We start from the raw sequence: 18,613 nt of genomic DNA on the forward strand, positions 1-18,613 counted from the left end.
ACCCAGTAAGGTCAGGGGAAGAATGCGTTTAGCAATTGGGGAAGAATTTATGAGGTTCTCAAATGCTTCCCACAAAGTGGAGGATGTACGGAGGGGTAAAAATCTCACTGAGTTTTGAGAAGCTCTCTGTGTATGGCAGGGTCTGTTCTTCCCTTTGTGATTCCCAAGGCTTGGAAGAGAAAAGGCAATGGTCAACTGCCATACAATCCCCTCTGAAAACCAAGAAGCCAGGCTCTTCTCTCCTCGCCTCCCTCCTCCACTCTGCACCCACCCCATCCCCTGCCGCCTGAAACTACACACAAGGCCTCGTCAGACAGGCGACAACTTGCTGATGAGGCCACAGAGACCACATCACCAAACATGCAATCCTCCGTGGTACAGAGCGTTGCCGCCACACATCTGTTTCAATTCACCAATTCAGGGCTCAGGCCCAAATACATTAAACAAATCATCACTAATGTAACATTTCCATAATTTGGGGGACAAGTACTTTATTGCAGAAGGCATATTTCCTTAAGGGTTGCAAGACACCGAATTTTCCTTAGTATTATTCCATGCTGTCTGAGTGAAAAAGAAGTTTGTTTTCTTAACGGTAAGTTGTCTTAAGCTACAAGTATTCCCGTTCTATTTATTTTTTATTTTGTATTATTATAGGACCCAGTCATGCTGAGATACTAGGAAATCAAAATCTAGAGGTAAAAGGAGTCTTAAGAGATCACCCACTCCCATTCTAGGCAGGTTTCTAAGTTATTTCAGCAAGTTGGTTATTTAGCTATTACAGATGCTACCTGGACAGAGATTTCACTTTCTCCCTTGACGGCCTATTTCTAGTGTTTAATCATCTTTACTATGTCTAATCAAAGTTTCCCGTTTCAAATTAAGTGAATTTCCTCTAATTTTACTCTTGAAAAAGATTCAGGACAAGCAAGCAACACCCTGAATCATGATCAGTAATAGAGTCTGAGCTCAGAGAACCACAGACTGGCAGCTACGTGGACCTGAGAAGCTGATGCATTAAAATGTCCACTCCTCACATTTCTCCCAAATAAGGAAGCCCAGCAAGTGAGGAGTGTAACTTTGGTCCGAGGTGAGCTGTTAAATCCCAGTAAGTCACCAGAGACTGAGAACAGGCTCCCTGAACCGCGGAGGCAAGTCCACCCAGAAAAGGCCGCTCCCTGTCACCCCAGTGTCCTCGTCAAGGCCTTTCGGTTACTGTTCTGTTCGGTTCGTTGTCCTGACATGAAGTTTTAAAATGCTAAATTCAGCCACTTTGCAGGATAATCTTAAAGTACACTGTAAATGGTAGTATGACTGGCTAAAATATATACTCCAAATAACTTCCCACAGTTAAAGAACAAACAGTGAACAGATGATCTTCCCATACATTTAAAAAATGTTAAATGAACAGAAAATAGCAACAGCATAATTAACTATACTGAAAAAGGGAAATGTTGGTCCAGATACATACGTATAAACGTTCCAAGTAAGTCTGAGTTTTGGTCTCATTGGAACAAAACCCTGAGTGACCGTCATGTGGTAGGTGCTTCACACAGACTTTCTCCGACCCTTACGACACGCTCAGGAGCGTCCCTGTAAACTGAATCCTCATAGCTAAACGAACGGCCTGATGTTATTCAGCAGGTGAGAGAACCTGAATCAGTTGCATTCTTGGTGCAATGCTCTATTAGATCAGCTGCCACTTCACAGAGGCCAGAAGTTGAATCAGAACGCTCAACCAGAAGAGGAGAAAATGTTTTGGGCAGAAGCTGCTCCCAGTGGCACACTTCTCTACTATGAAGCTAAAACCGACAGGGCCTTGACCCCCTTGTAGGTGCTTAACAGCACAAAGGTAAACGAACATTCTTCCAGTAGGACATGGGAGGTTTCCAGAGCTGGTATCCTTCTGTCAGCTGTACTAGACTACTTCTCTTGTGGGAAACTCAGCTACGAATACAACTAGGTTGAGTAACACAGTGGGATTCCAAATCACGTGAATAGCTCACACAGGAACATTCAGATTATGTGTTCAGATTTGTATACACTGACTCAAGTGATCAGACGGCATCTTAGGGAGCCTATAGAGTTGCTGATGTATCACCAATTTCATTTTGCTGATTCTTTTTCTTTGAATCCTCACATCAACAAGGCTTTTACTGAGGGTAATAATTTAAAATAATTTTCTTTGTGATTTTACATTTTAACTCTCACTAGGATTTGTAAGTTCCTTCACGGAGGGTAGGATCAACAAAGTAAAATGAAGACTAAAAGTGCTCGCTGGATTTAGAAAAATGAAGGTCAGGTGACTGTAGTGAATACCGTTTCAATGCAGCAATGGAGGCAGATGCCAGAATCGGCATAGTTTGAAAGAAGGATGGGCGGAAGTAAAAAAAATGAAGGAAGTATGGCTGACTCTTGAACAACACGGGTTTGAACTTATATGTGGATTTGTTTTCAATAAATATATAGTCGGCCCTCTGTATCCCCGGGTTTCATATCCGCGGATTCAACCAACCCTGATTCAAAAACAGTATTTTCGATCTGCGGCTGGGACTCCGCAGATGGAGAGGGCCGACTGCATGCATTGTTCTGCACCATTTTATATAAAGGACCTGTGCATCCGTGGATTTTGCTATCTGTCAGGAGGGTCCTGGAATCAACGCCCTGCGGATACTGAGGGATGACTGTAGTTAAGTTTTGGGGGAATCAAAAGTTATATGTGGATTTTTGACTGCGTGGGGGAGGGGTTCAGGCCCCCTAACCCCCACATTGTTCAAGGGTCAACTGTAATATGTAGACAATTTTTTTCAAAACATTGGTTCTAGAGAGAAGAAGGGAGCTAGGACAGTATCTAGAAAAGAAAGGTAGACATAGGGTGGGGATAACTCCTATTTAAGATGAGAGACTTGAGCCCAGAGTTTAGAAATAATTGGGAATAAAAACTTTTATACTAAATATATTCATATTTTTATACTAGACGTTGTTATAACAAGAATGACATGACCTTTTGGAACTGTCGCTAACTTACATTCTAAACCAAACATACCTAATATGTAAATCTAAACATATTATTACCTTCCATCTACTGTTTCTCAAAAGAAGGTAATTTCAAAAGTATGCTAAAAGTAACTCGTTACAGATTCACATCTCTCTTCTTCCCTCATTGCTTACGGTAAGATAATCACATGTGGAATTTTAAGAAGTTTGTTTCTTGTTCTTATACTATATACTTTATATACAATAACATTAGTGATCTACTAGAAAATAGCATATGAGTCATGAAATCAACCTCGAGGAGTAATCAATATTCTATATTCATAAACCCTGTGACCAGCGGTCTACAGGCACGAAACATCTTGGCGGAGCACAAATTTAATAGTAAAGTTTCCCTATTTTAATTTAGAGATCAAAACAAAAATGTCAACGTACTTATATAGTTTTAAACCAGTAATGATATATTCAGTCAAATCCATAGAGCTTATGATATCAAATAAGATGAATTTATGAAATAAAATGCAGGCATTTGACAGAAAAAGGAACCTGATGGTGATTGTCCAATTTTGTAATGACATGACTAGCAGAAATGTCAACTTAGAGGATTTCCAATGAAGTGGTTAACTGATTGTTTAAAATATTATTGTGATCCTTTTAAAACACTTAGGTTGAACTTTGAAACATACTGAATAGGCTATATTCAAGAAACATTTTACAAGGTGAGCTAAAATAAAAAACTGCAAATCCAGTTTTACAAAGGAAGCAAGCAGACTGTGTGTAGCAGTACCTGCCATATGTGAAACAAATATTTAAAGTGATAGAGAATCTGGCACATTCCATGTGCAAGTCCCACATCCCGGCGAAAGACTGGGGTGGGTGGGCAGCAGGATTCTGAAGAAGAGTCTGCACAGGGGGCAGGTTTCTGATCCAGGACTCAGATTATCACTCTGGTCATATTTCTCCAGTTATAGATCCTTTAAAAACTTCTAAAGTCATGAATAACATTAAAATTTTTGTGTGTTTCATAATTCCAAAGCAATTTACAAAACAATTCTATGTATATAACAAAAATTACCAAAGAATTGAAAAAATAGTTGATATAAGATTTATTAAAAAAAAAATTAATGACCCAACTGCAAAATTGACTGTTGAGTTTTGGCAGGAATTCTCATCAAACCCCCTGCTCCTATGCAATAATTTTTATGAAAAACAAGTGATGCTGAGAAGACATGTAGAACAGACCTAAAACTCTGAATATGCATAAAACCTCTTTAAGAAAGATTATACTTAAAAGTTGAAAGCCAAAGGTCTTAATGTTTAAAAAATGAATTTAGTATCATTGTGTTTTCTGAGTTTTACCAAAATATAAATTTGTATTTACAAGAATGAATTATTTGTTCCAAATAGAGGTACACTGTCTTTTTCTCCCAAAATGAAGAAAAATTACTTACCGCTATGATATCTAAGGTATTATCACAGACCTTTCGAATTTCATTATTTTTATCGTGCATCAGATCTATGAGATATGCTGGAGCCTCTGAATAAAAGTGGTTAAAGGTACAAACTGCATGAGATTGAGGCTATTCAACCATATAAGAAAATCCCACATTTCTCTACATTCACACACTAACTTAAAATTTAACTTCAAATTTTAAAATAAACTCATTAATATAAGATTATCAGAAATAGTTAATATTTCATTTGTTTAAGACACAGAAATTAGAAAGAAAAAAATCTAGATAAAAATGGGTAAGAAAAGCAGTCAGTAAATCTCAGAAAGAATGAGGCCATATTTTTGAAAACATGAAAATCATGAAAATAACAGAAGAGGGAGCTCTAGAGCTGTGTACCTGTAAAACTTTTTGTGACTCACCTGGCTCTCCCTAAAAGGTCAGCAAAGTTAACTTCACACAAAAGAGCAATAGAAAAGAATCACAGTCAAATCCCATATACGGTCATTATAAGAAAAAGAAAACATAAGACATTTTCACATAAAAGGTACAATCTGCAACCTAATATTTCAAAAAGAAATAAAAGAATTTAAGGAAACAATAGAATACATATGAAAGGACAATATAAGTCAGAATTAGGAACCTCAGAGAAATAAAATAATTCAGGAAAGAACTAAAAATAAAGTAAAAACCATTTCAGGTATATAAAAACTAAATTTATAACAGCAAAGGAGTAAATAAAAACAATAGCTAAAACTTCAAGAGAAATTGAAGGTAAAAAAGGGAGAAAATTTATAAAATTAAAGAATACATAAAAAGAGATTAAAAATTAGAACATATTAAAGATAGTCAAAGAAGATCCAACATAATATAAATCTCAAAAACAACCAAAGCAACTGAACAGAACAAATACTAAAAATTATAATTCAAGAAAACTTTCCTGAAAGAAAAAAAAAAAGACAAAACTACATACTGAAAAAGAGCACATTTGCATACTTGGAAAAATCAGGCAAGGATGATAAATATCAAGTCAATTTCTAATAAAACTACTTGGCTTTAAAGAAACAGAAACATTCCTTTGGTCTTCCTGGCAAAAAGACTGACTCACTTATAAGGAAAAAAGAGTAAATTGTCATCAGACTTTATGACACATATCAGTAATTAGTAGACTACAGACTTCTCATTGGCAGCAAGTCAGGCCAGAAGACAGTGAAAAAATACCTTTAATTGCTGAGGGAAATAACTGGCAATCTAGAATTCCATATTCTGTGAAATTATTATTGAAGAGGGCAAACCAGTGACTACTCCCTCTGGGAAGGAGGGAGGCACAGGACGAGAAAGACTTCACCGAGAAGATGGCTTGTAAATTTACCTTTGCTGAGTCACTGTTAGGTGGAAAAAGAGAGAAATGCATTTGAGGATGACAAGGCACCTGAAGAGACAATAAGTTATGACAAGGTAGGTCGTGGTTGATAAAGGATGAGAAATTTGCTGTGCTAAGAAAAAAATTGTGTTTTGTAAGGTTAAAGGGAAAACTTTCGAAAAATAGGTTAAGTTTAGGTTATGAAGAGCTATGAATACTAAGCCAAAGAATCTAGATTTTTCACATGAGTAATGAAGAATTTTACACAGTGGATTTCAAAAGCAGATATTTTTTTTTTTTTGTACAGGAACTAGCAGATCACCACACACACACACACACACACACACAACACCCCAAAGACACAAAGATTCAGCTCAGACACCACTTCCACAGCCACCCTTTCATTACCTCCCAGACTTGTTACATAGCCTCTCCTGTGCCCATTGCACATACCTATTTATCTGACGCTGAGCACCCTGGGTTATAATTTTGTCTCATTTACTTGTCTAACTCTCCAAGAATATAAACTCCTTGAGTACATGTAGCACTTAAAACAATGTTAGATGGTCAGCACGATCAATGTTAGCAAGTTAAACGAGTAAGTGTAGTAAGAGACAGCAGACACAAAGCTTTCAGCTATGGGAATGGGTGGATGACACTGCCATTATCCTCTATGAATACAGAAGGTAGACTCTCGGGGAGATGTTGGCAATACAGAGAATCCTTTTAGATGCAATAATGATAAACTACCACTTACTGAGTATCTCTGTGTTGGGAACTGTTACAGCACTTTAAATCCATTAGTACTTACAGCAATCCCATAAGGTAGGAGATCTTCTTTCTAGTTTCATAATATTAATATTATGGCCATTTTATAAATGCAAGACTGTATGTTCAAGGAGGTTAAGTAACTTATCCAGAGTCCTGTAGCCAGTAAGTGGTAAGAATTACCTTTTAAATTTAAGGGATTACGAGGCTCCTTAGGCTACACCATCGTATGCCCTTTTAGGTAAGTGGAGGACTCAGGTGGCAGTTAGCGACAAATGCCTGGAACTCAAGAGAGAGGTTCTGAAAATATTAAATGCTTAGCAAAGAGTTGGTAGCTGAAGTCATGAAAATAGATGCACCTTCCCATGCAGACTAAGTAAGATTAAAAGAGGACTAAAGCTAATCCCAGGAACCTCTGGTAATTAAGTTATGCTGGAGAAGGAAGTTCTGTATGTTTGTTTGGTTTCTTAGGAATTACAGCCTGGCAAGTTAATAAAATTGTTCCCGATATGTTCTTCCTGTATACTGATTTGGGGTCAACAGCTTCCAGGAAGAATAGCTTGCCCTTTAAATTTACTGCAAAGCTTGATATTTTCTACATTTGAACATTTGCAAGAAAAAAAATACTTAAAGATGCATATTTTCTGAATATGTTTAATGTCCTTATCTATTGTAAACATTGAAAGGATACGTGTTTCCTTGATTATGACATCTCTCGTGGCTTGGTGGAAAACCATCTGATAGAAGACATAAATTATCTGGCACACAAATTCATCATCCTCTTGTTGGGCTGAAAGGAAACAGAAAACTTCAAATAAAAGAATACTATGTTTATATACAAAACTGAAAAACATTGAGAGGAACAACAGAATGAAAAAAACTAAAAGTGACAAGGAGACAGGTAAAGGATAATTAGTTTAAATTATATGGGTGGCAGATATCATTTACGTCTTTGGTGTTTTTTTCTTAATTATATGATAATGACAATGAGGAAATTTCTTAATATATTTTCAGAAGTTTTAGTAAATTTGGTTGTAGTTATTAAACTAAATAGGTTAAATTACTTTGGAATACAAAGATAAAAAAATAAGATTCTGAAAAAGAGAAATTATATTCTATTTGGAGATTGGATACTTGAGATTGCTTATTCAAGAAGATCGAGTTGTACTTAGGAAGAAATGAGGGACGAGACTGGTTTAAGAGAACAGTAACAGTGCTTCTTTACAGTTTTCACTATATTTTGCCACCAGGTATAAAGAAATTGCCATTTCTATGTCCCATGTGAAATGGCAACACTTACCACAACTTTTTTTGTGTGTGTCCATCATAAGAATTCTTTAAACAATTCTAATTTGTGAAATAAATCTGGTTCTATTTTGTCTTTATAATGTGGACTTTACATTGAGAAAAATAATTCTTAAACAAGATCACACCTTCTAAATTCTAAGTTTTTGGGTAGAAATAAGCAAGTATTTTTCTTTGTTGAATAATGTTAACAGAAGTAAACTTTACCTATTGGCGTGAAATAAATGGTATTTTAGTTTCAATCTAATTAATTATAATAGTAAAAAACAATGCTATGTATTCACATAGGCTAATTAATAAATGTTTCATATCATAACAAGAGTACTGCAACAGAATAGGTGATGTCCACTGATTAATATGTAATGGCAAAAGCAAATACTTACAGAAATCTAATTTTTAGGTCCTGGTTATGAAATTTGATTTACTAATAGTTTGCTATCAACTCTTGGCAACAGTTCAATGATACCTGTCAGACACAGATTTACAGGTCAACAGAGCATCCAACCAGTTGTGTGGAATAAATAAATTGTGGGCTCTTCAAAGTCCAATCTGTTCCAAACGATTTCCTCACTAACTTGCCAAAGCACCGCTGGCCCAGATGACATGGGCTAAAATTCTCTTAAGCACTCTCTTGATATTCAGTGCTCCCTCACTTAACCCAAAGCGTTTTAATCTTGAAAATCCATACATTTCCTAAAAAGAATGGGAAACAGCCTCTGCCTGGGGAGAGAACATCAACACCCAGCACAGCACTGAGTTGCCCTGCCAGCCTACTCTTACACATCGGCGCTTTCTCAGTCACAATCAGGGTGGGACAGCGATTCGAGGACACAGGCCATTTTGTTTCAACTTACTCTAGCTCACCACAAAATCTTCAACGTCACTCTGCCAGCAACATTGTCTTCACTTTCACCTCCGCTAGTTTCTCTTAATTATTTCTGACCTGAAAACTCCTGGCTGTGAGAAGGAAGTATCAAGTTAAGTATATAGAGCTGACCCTTGAACTATGCGGGGAGGTGGAAAGGTTAGGGGTGCTGACGTCTGTGCAGTGAAAAATCCGCGTCTGACTTTTGACTCCCCTGAAACTTAAGTTGCCCCTTGGTGCCCATGGGGGTTGGTTCTAGAACTCCCTGTAGATGCCTCATCACTCATATCAAATGGCTTGGAGCAACACAGTCCGCAGACTCCCAACCGTGGATCAAAACTAGGACATGCATTTACTAGAACAAATCCACGCACACAGTTCAAACCCGCGTTGTTCAAGTGTCCACTGTGCTAGATATAGGAATACTTCAAATATGGAGGCATTATACCTAGATGACCTATTAAAATGCATTATCACACAGAATTTACAAATCAAACTTTAAAAAATTCTCCAAAGACAGTAATAGGCAAAGGACTGAAATAGGCACTTCACTTTATTGGCCATTCCTAAGTGGCCAATGCACACAAACAGGTACTCAGTTTCACTCAGCATGAGGGAAATGCACACTAAAGCCACAATGAGATACCACTGCAAAGGCTACCACTGCAAAGGCAAGAGGCCGGCAGTGCCCAGATCTGCTGGTGATGGAGTGCACTGCAGTTTAGAACAAGGCTAGGAGGCTGGGAACTGGTATGACTCCTTCGGCCAAAAGGTTGGTATTATTTACTAAAGCCAAATATATGCATACCCCGTCACCCAACAACTGTACTGCTTAGGTATGTGTTCAATAGAAATGAGGAAATACGTTCACAAAAGTTTAAGAATGTGCGTAAGGGCATTATTCGGACTACTGCTTCACCCTTAAAACACCACCACCACCCACCCTGTTATGCATCGGTAGTAGAAAGGATAAATAGTGGTGTATTTACACAGCAATGAGAAGAAACACACCCTGTACACAACACAGATGAATCTGGCATTTATAACGTAGGGCAAAAAGAAACCAGATTCTATCGATACAAAGTTCGAAACCAAGCAAAATCAATCTAGGGTGATAAAAGAAAGGACAGAAACCACTTGGGAAAGTTAATAATGACTGGAGGGGGCAGAAGGAGGGCTTTTACGTGCTGAAAATATTGTATTTCCATATGTGAGTGAGAATAAACATGGGTGTGCTCACTTTGGAAACTCACTGGGCTATATATACTTATAATTTGTGCAATTTTCTTTATGTTCCACTTCAAAAAAGTCTATGAAAAATAACAGAAAATGCGTATCTCTTATACCCTGCATGGGAAAGACTGAGACTAGGGTACCTTCTCAGGCCCTCGTATTAGTATATTTCACGTCCATCCTCTGAGCTCCTTTCAATGTGGAATATCTACTGTGGGCTGAATTGTATTCCTTCACAATCCGTATGTTGGCACCCCAACCCCGAATGTGACTGCACTTGGAGACAGACTATGAGGAAGAAGTCATTAAGGTTAAATGAGGTCATAAGGATGGATTTCTGGTCCTCCTGAGAAGAGATACCAGAGCACACGCAAGTGCTGTCTCCCTCCCTGGCCCGTCTCCTCCTGCCACGTGAGGGTATGAGGACACACTGAGAAGGTGGCCGTCTGCAAGCCAGGAAGAAAGACCTCACCAGGAACCAATCAGCGGGCACCCTGATCTTGGACTCCCAGCCTCCAGCACTGTGAGAAAACAACTGTTGTGTACGCTGTCCAGTCTATGGAATTTTGTTAATGGCAACCTGAGCAGACGAATACAAGGTCCTAGAAAGCTTGGTCCTAATAGAGTAACATTAGATGCAGATACATTCTGCATACAGTGTGGAGAACAGTGAACCCTGACCACTCCATACTGAGGCTTCTGCTGTCCAGTATGGAGCCATACGCCACTGCGGCTGATTCAAATGTGATTAAATGAACAACTCAGTCCCAACAGCCACGTTCCAGGGACTGAAGAGCCACATGTGACGGACAGCACAGAGAACACCCTCTTCATGGCAGAAGGTTTAGAGGACAATGTTATGTCTGGACCTAGGAGGGAATATGATGCTGAGAATTAGCTTCCAAAGGAACTTTCCTGATTAGAAATCAAGCCATTTTAAAAAGGGTTTGTACAAGATGGGAGTTTCAGTTCAACCAACAAAAAGCTCGACAGGAAGAAGAAATGACAGAATCTGAGTTGTTTGAGGCTGATGAGAGGAAGGCAGTACCTGTAGAACTGGTCCTGAATCGCTTTGCAGCGACATTCTTAGCTTTGCAAACTAAAGCTCTTTGATATCGCTCGATCTAATACCAGTGACAGCGATATGTGATTCATTTGTCTAACTGTATTACCTAAGTTGCTATGATTCATGTAACAACATAAATAACCTTCCATGATTCCAGACTCTACTTGACATTTAAAATTTTAAACTCAAAACCCGTTAATATAGTAGCATAAAAATAAGCTGAGGTAAGTGATGCTTTACCATTCAGCAGTTCAATGAGTGCAGGGATGATCCCCGACTTGGCCAGCAGTGCAGCACAAGAGTCATCCATGGACACAGTTCCAATCATGATGACCACCTCCAAAACAAGGTCATCTTCTGCAGCACCTGGGGAAGGCAAACCACACACCGTGTTCACGCACAAAAAAGATACTGAGAGCTATCAAGCTGTCCTTGTGAATCCTTAACATGGCTATATATTTGTCTTTTCCCAAATCTCCATGTTCACTGATGACAGTTCGTGGTGGTGGGGAAGGGCAGGAGAGAAGTAGATGTTAGTCTCTGGAAATACGACGCAAGGACAACTTAAACACAGAAAATAGAAGACTCACTTGAATGCCCCAAAGAACTTTGTGTGTGCAACTATATGCATGTGCAGAGGCGGATGGCATTTGGTAATTTTAAAAAGGCAGGAGTGAAAAAAAAGAAGAAGGCAGGATAGGGAAGGGAAACTAACGTTAAGAAAACATACTACGAAAAAAAGTCCATGCATATAAGAGGGGACGTCATGACCACCTTTGTGGGAGAAAGAAACTAGAGCTAGAGCTAGAACTAGAGGTGCGGGAGAAAATGTGTTACTAGTATAATAATGGTCACAAAATACTTCTCTAGCAGCCTGATTCATATCACAAAGAAACAACTGATGATTAGACAGAAGTGGAATTCTCAGCACAGACCTGGTTTTAGTTTGTCCTTGAGGTACGGAACCAACTTGTATTCCTTAAGGACCAATTCCCAGTCTAAGTCTGGAATGGTCAAATTTGCAAGAGTTCCCAAACATTCAATCACAAATTCCTCCTCTTCATCATTAGAGATCTGGGCTGCGAGATCCCCAACATAATCCTGAATAAAATAGAATTTTAATATAAATTTAAAATATGATTTCTGCAGAAGTCAACTTAACTCATAGGAAAAAAAGTAAGTATCAAACATATTTCTTGTGTTGTAATAATCTTGAGCCGAATTACTAAGGGAGCCTACGGTTAATGGGTTTAAGGCAAGAAAACTGGAATGAGGGCAGAAGGGTTGGGGTAGGGATCAGAAAACAAAAGCAATATTAAAATCCAGGCAGAATCTTCTAGGAGCTAAACTTACCTGGAAGTGGATAACGGAGAGTCCACTTGAGTCATGAGTTACTATTTGACGAGAGTTACATTCCAAATGTAGCACTTTAAAGCTTCAGTTCTCAGGCTATTTTAGTAGACAGCAGGCCCCAAACTATACTTACAATAAATAAATTTTTAGTTGGTCCGTCATGCTGGGAAATGTTCCTAATCATTTTCATCAGCAATGGGTCCTTGAACTTCAGAGCTCTCTTCATGAGCATTTTCAGCCCATTTCCTGATACAGAAAAACCAAAAATTCCCCCAATACAATTAAGGTTCACTTCAGTTCCATAACTTTTTTTGTGTACAGTTTGCAAAAAAAACCCAATTCCCATACAGTGAAATGCATAAATCTTAAGTGTACAATGGATTCATTCTGATAAGCGTATGCCCATGTGTAATTCACACCCACATCACGACACAGAGTATTTCCATTCGCTGTGGAGTTGCCTGTGGTCCCCCTTCTCGCCCCCAGTCAATCCAATTTCCAAAATATAATCCCTTTTCTTTTCTTCTTCTCCTCTTCCTCTTTTCTTTTTTCGGATTATTTTTCAACTACTGGCAATTATATTTTATGAAAGTATTTAATCACAAGGAATGATAGTCATTGTATTATTAACTTTAAAAAAGTGTCAACATATATATAGAGACCTACATTTTAATTAGAAAAATGTATTAGCATTGCACCAAAATTTTACCTATAATTATCTCTGGATAGTGAGAGTAAAGATTTAATTTTTTCCTATTTGCTCATTTGTACTTTTTGTAACAAACATGTATACTTTTTAAATAAGAAAAAAACTATTGGGCAGACTGAAATATAATGCATGACAAGCCATTTTATGAAGTGTTATAGAAACAAATAATACATTTGTATTTTGTCATTTTACATTGTAACAGATTGCTTTGCATTAATAAAAAGTTTTGTTTCATCTAGAAAATATTTTTAAAAATCAAATTTCAATTAAGGGTAACTGATCTTGGTTTATACAATATTATGGGTGTTTCTACCCGTGATATAAGAATGTTCTACCGGACCTTTAAGAATTATAGCTACAAATTTAAAAATTATTTAGAAATAAGATTTACGTAGCTACTATAATTCTTACTTCCTGATTCCCTAGTTTCCATCGTATGCCAATTGCCATATGATAGAGGTTATCTCAGAAGCTCAAAGGCACTAACCTTCACAGATAAGCTGTACATTCCTTTTGTTAGCAGCAAGATTAATGCAGAAAGAAATGAGTTCCAAGTCGATTCGTTCATCCGAACATTCAAAGAGCATCTTCATTAACTAGCAAGAAACATAAGGCACAGGGCATATTTTACTCCAAAAGACACACAAAAAAAACGAAGCAGTATTTTATCACCGTGTGTTATCTTCAATTGTATGTTGGTTAGAAATAATACAATACAATTACATTTTCAACACAAAGTGGTACGCTTTAGCTACTGAATAACTAAATGAATAAATGGTTAATGAACTACTAGGTGTTCAGCAGTAAATATAAACTAAGTAAAGTGGCGAATACAAGAAAAATAATAAATAAATTTATGCATTTAAGGAATTTAAAATATTGTGTGGAAGTAGGGCATTCTGAGCAAAGAAAATACCTTGGTCAAAGTTGACAAGGCCGAAAAGAACATAATTCTGCAGAAGCACTAAAAGAAGGCAAGCATGCTTGGAATGGGGGAAATAGTGTTGAGATAAGAAGGTAAAAACCAGATTATGCAGGGTCTTGAAGTACATGTTAAGGATTTTGGGCTTCATCTTAAGCACAATGGGAAGCCATTAAAAGCTTCTACGTAAGGAAAGTGTTAGGATAAGATCCGTGTTTCAAAAAGATCTGGCCAGTGTAGAAAATTGGCTGAAACAGATGAAGAAAAATGTGGGAAAACCATCTGGAAGGCTAGAGGAAACATCCAGGTAAAACGATGGTCTCCTGGAAGGGTAGAGGGGGCAGAGGTGAAAGGACAGACAGAGACGCACCTAGGAAAGAGAAACGTAATGGGATTTAGTAATAACTGACGAGACGCTGTGGTTAAGGGAGGAAAGGGTCAAAGATGACACCCAGCTTTCTGCACTAATGTGGATGGTGGTACCAACATTTACCAAAAAAAGAGAAACTAGAGAAGGAAAAAACTTTAAAGTGGAGATAGTGATTTTGGCTTTAGATATGTTGAGTTTAAGTTGCCTCTTTGATAGTCTAGTACAGATATTCAGTACAAGTTATAAATGTAAGCCTGAGTTTAGAAGAAATGTTTGGACTGGAGGTATACATAGTTTTCGGAATTGTCATGTAGGGTTGATAACTGAAGCTGTAGGCTGGACCCAATTATTTGGGCACGGGTATAAAATGAGAAAAGAATTCTATTTAAGGCTAAGAGAAAGGGATGGAAGATTAGAAAAGCAACAGACAGAAGAGGAAAAAGGAAAAGGTAGGCGACATATGCCATTTAGCCGTAACCTAGATTTTTCATGATAAGAATTGGTTGCTATAACAAAGGAGACATGAACAAACTTTATGCTCTAGTTTTGAGAAGCTAGTCTTATATTACTGGTAAATCAGCAAATTAACTTAGTGTATATTATATAAAGATACATTTCTCTAAGTCAAATTGCTAACAACATACAGAAGTCAATTTATAACCTAAAAATTTCTTATGTTTCATCTCAGGGCAATACCTTTTTAGATCAACATGACTTTGCAAATCCAGCACAGTGCCTTATATTAGTAAGTGAATAACAACTATTGGTTAGATGATGTTCTGTTAAATCTTGTTTTGGTTGGTCTCCATATTAGTTCTAGACAACTTTTAAGTCTCTAAAAGGATACAAGGTCAATACACAAAAATCAATCATATTTCTATGTGCTAGCAATGCACAACTGGAAACCAAAATTAAAAACATAAATCCACTTACAATTTCTCCAAAAAAAAAATACTTAGGTATAATTCTAATACAAATATATGTTTCACTATATGCCGAAACTACAAAACAGGTGAATGGTTGGCACACGTAATGCCTTTTCCCAGTGGGCAGCTCTTTGACCACAAATGATGCTGCCAATGAAATCTTTGGGTAAATAATCATTAACACTTTGATAATGTTGCAGAATTTAAAAATTCTATGGCAAAAAAATAATCTAAATTTATGGGGTATACATTTAACAGATTTTGCTACCTATCTATAAATTGACTGCCAATTAAAATTAAATTACAAATTAATAAAACTGTAGGCAACAATCCTTATTAATGTAATTAGTATGTTTTTCATATTCATTAAAAATGTACCATAAATTTCTTCCAAACTTTTACTGATACAAGAATCTTTTTTGAAATAACAAAAATATGTCACATTAAAAATTATAAAAATTGCCCTTAAAAATGGGGTTACAGGTGATTTGTCGAGAAGCGGAGGGTTTTGGCTTGTTGTTTTGTTTTTGTAATTTCCATCTTAAATCCTGTAGTGAAGTAATCAGGAGCGAAATTTAAAAAAAAAAAATAATGCATGGTTTGAAATCTTATCCAACCCCCACCCCCCGACCCCAAATCAAGAGAAATTAGGACTAAATGTGAATTAAATGTATCATGATATAGAATTAGTTTTTTCATAATAAGAAAGAGAAACACTTCAATTTTAATTAAAGTATTCACATTTAAAAATCATAGTTTAGTTCAAACTCTACGTGCAGCACGATGTCTTTAATTTGATTGCTGCCCATGCCACTTCAAAAGTAAGTGTAATTGCTGACAACTAGGAAATATTAAAACTAGATTTGTTCTGCTTTAACTGTGTCCATTGTCATCTTTTACTAATTTAACAGGAAGGCACTAAAAGGGCTTAGCTTGTGCACTGAAGAGGCAATACTGTTCAATCAGACAAGTCCCATATTGAGTATCAGATGCCAAAGACCCACGACTGAAATCACTGTGTCTAGACTCTCTGGCACCTGCCTTCACTTATTTACCAGTGACCAGAGGCCAACCCCCACCGCTCTCCGTATTCACACACACCTCTCCCACCCCCACCCCCCTGCCCAAACATCTTTGAATGATTATGGCAGAACTCTGCATGCCTCAGGAATCTCTTCTGACTGGCTACTCCCTAGCTCCGCTGTTTGAAGTGATGCTCTGGTTTCTGAACTTCAGCAGATAATGGCAGGCAGGAGCAAAGGGGGCTGTCAGAAAGGACGTTTACCAGCATTCAGCTAAAAAGAAGCACGGAGATCAAAGAGGGGCCAAATAGGACAACGGCGGTGGAAAACATGTGGATCACTATGAAGATTCTTGCACACTGTTCCAGGGTAAAATATTGAATAACACCATGACATCATTACCTAAACATGTACTTTGATTGGCCATTCCATTACCAATAAATACTTTTATAAGCATCTGGATGGCATTTGCACCTATTTAAACAAAACATGCATCTTAGAGGTCTAAATAACAATGAACTGTTAATGTGTACTTTTAACTATTATTAGAATACAACTATTAACTCCTGGTTATCCCCAAGTATGCTTACCTGAAACAATTCACCCACTGAGACCATTAAGATCATACATAAAGAAAGACTTGCCTGGCCCCCAAATTTTGCAGAATAGTGACATAATAGGGAAAAAATGAGAATATATTGGATAATTAGAGGCAATCAAGTACAAAAGAAGCAAAGCACCATAATATTGGGAGAGATTACAAGGCACGTTGAATATATAATCACCTACTCTGAATGTTAAAAATTTTCTAAAGTGAATGCTAATCCAATCTTAGGTTTAAGCTATAAAACACGTAAGGAAGGCAGTATTTAAATTGGATTATGAATGTGTCCAAAATAATGAGAAAAAGATTTGATATTTTACTAATAGTACTTTACTTTTGTATAGTGTTTTACAGTTTATAAACGTGCCTTTACGTACATACCTAATGTAATTAAAGAATATGACCATACTCCATATTCTTTTTGATCATTGACATGAATATAAATGACCACTGAACAATTGCTTTCCCACTTTCAATGTTATTTTAGGCTTCTCATTTGAAAAATTCATTTGCTATACCTGACAATCTTTACTAAACAAACACTAATGTGCATAATTTCAAAGTGAATATTACATCAACTGTAAAAATACTCTGTAACTCAGATACAGCTTTATTTAATAAGTAGGTTAATCAGTTGTCACAAAGGAACTTAAAATTTTACTAGTGTCATAAACAGTACTTCAAATAGCCAATACCTCAGAAAGAAGTATATCTTTTTAATTCCTGAAGGAAGCATGGAAATTTCAATTGAATTGCAGATTTGCTTTCCATGATTCTTTTATTTTACAATGAACTTGAAACTGGGTGGCAATCAAACCATGTCAACTTTTCCCTAAATATGTCAAAATGGACCCCATTTAAAGTACAAGCTATAGGCTGGATAGCACTTTAGGAACAAATATATTCTATAGTATCATTTGGTTTCTCAAAATTTGGCCTCATACTAAAAAGCTTCAGGATGTTTATGACATAATTTGATAATATAACCTCACCTATTCATACAAGGGTTGAACTTTTAAAAAGAAAATAAAAAAGTTGACCACCGAATAAGTTTTAGAAGATTCTGTTCATGAAACACAGATCACAAAGGTTCTGAAAACTCCATTGTAGAAATATTTGGTGTTAGAAAATTACCTGACAAGAAAGCATGCATGAATATTGTTCTAAACAAGGTATGGGAGAATTTTCTACACACACAGTTTTCAACTGCAATACATAATAATCATGTTTCAAAAGTAACCTAAACAAGCTCTTATTTCTGTTTCTTAATTTAAAATAAAGTTTTGTATTTTATGTTTGAGATTATATATTCTAAAAAAGAAGGGTAATTCCAAATTCAAGATTCAACAAAACAAATTTTCAATCCCTTTTTAGCTTACATTTATATCTTTTATTTAACATTATTCTTTTAAAAATCTAATCTGGATAAAAACGGTCAATCTAGGCAAGAATATTCTTTTTTGGCTGCTTTCCAATTCATATCCTGTAGTCAATGAAGTTCTGACACTAAATGGGATTGAAAAAAGGAACACCCTTTGAAACGGCAAAGCAGAAACCCTTGGAACATATGGAGTGAGACTGCAGTAAATCACCCGTAATCTCCTTTTGACATGGCTACTCTTTTATTGAAAACTTGTTTGACAAAGAGTTTGATTACACTTCGCA

The 18,613-nt window shown here is 36.8% G+C and overlaps 1 protein-coding gene across 2 annotated transcripts in view; it reads right to left on the reverse strand.

Annotated features, from left to right (window-relative positions):
* Positions 1 to 18,613, reverse strand: part of KIFAP3 (kinesin associated protein 3) — a 118,033-nt gene that overhangs the window by 46,243 nt on the left and 53,177 nt on the right. For both annotated transcript variants that reach the window (XM_033092770.1, XM_033092771.1), the window contains exons 12-17: positions 13,592 to 13,700; positions 12,529 to 12,641; positions 11,978 to 12,143; positions 11,283 to 11,408; positions 7,265 to 7,363; positions 4,443 to 4,528 (exon numbers count right to left, since the gene is read on the reverse strand). In XM_033092770.1, coding sequence (XP_032948661.1) covers positions 4,443 to 4,528; positions 7,265 to 7,363; positions 11,283 to 11,408; positions 11,978 to 12,143; positions 12,529 to 12,641; positions 13,592 to 13,700 — 699 coding nt within the window. The remainder of the gene's footprint in view (positions 1 to 4,442; positions 4,529 to 7,264; positions 7,364 to 11,282; positions 11,409 to 11,977; positions 12,144 to 12,528; positions 12,642 to 13,591; positions 13,701 to 18,613) is intronic.

The sequence above is a fragment of the Rhinolophus ferrumequinum genome, chromosome 22, assembly GCF_004115265.2.
Source record: "Rhinolophus ferrumequinum isolate MPI-CBG mRhiFer1 chromosome 22, mRhiFer1_v1.p, whole genome shotgun sequence".
In the NCBI taxonomy this organism is placed as follows: Eukaryota; Metazoa; Chordata; class Mammalia; order Chiroptera; family Rhinolophidae; genus Rhinolophus; species Rhinolophus ferrumequinum.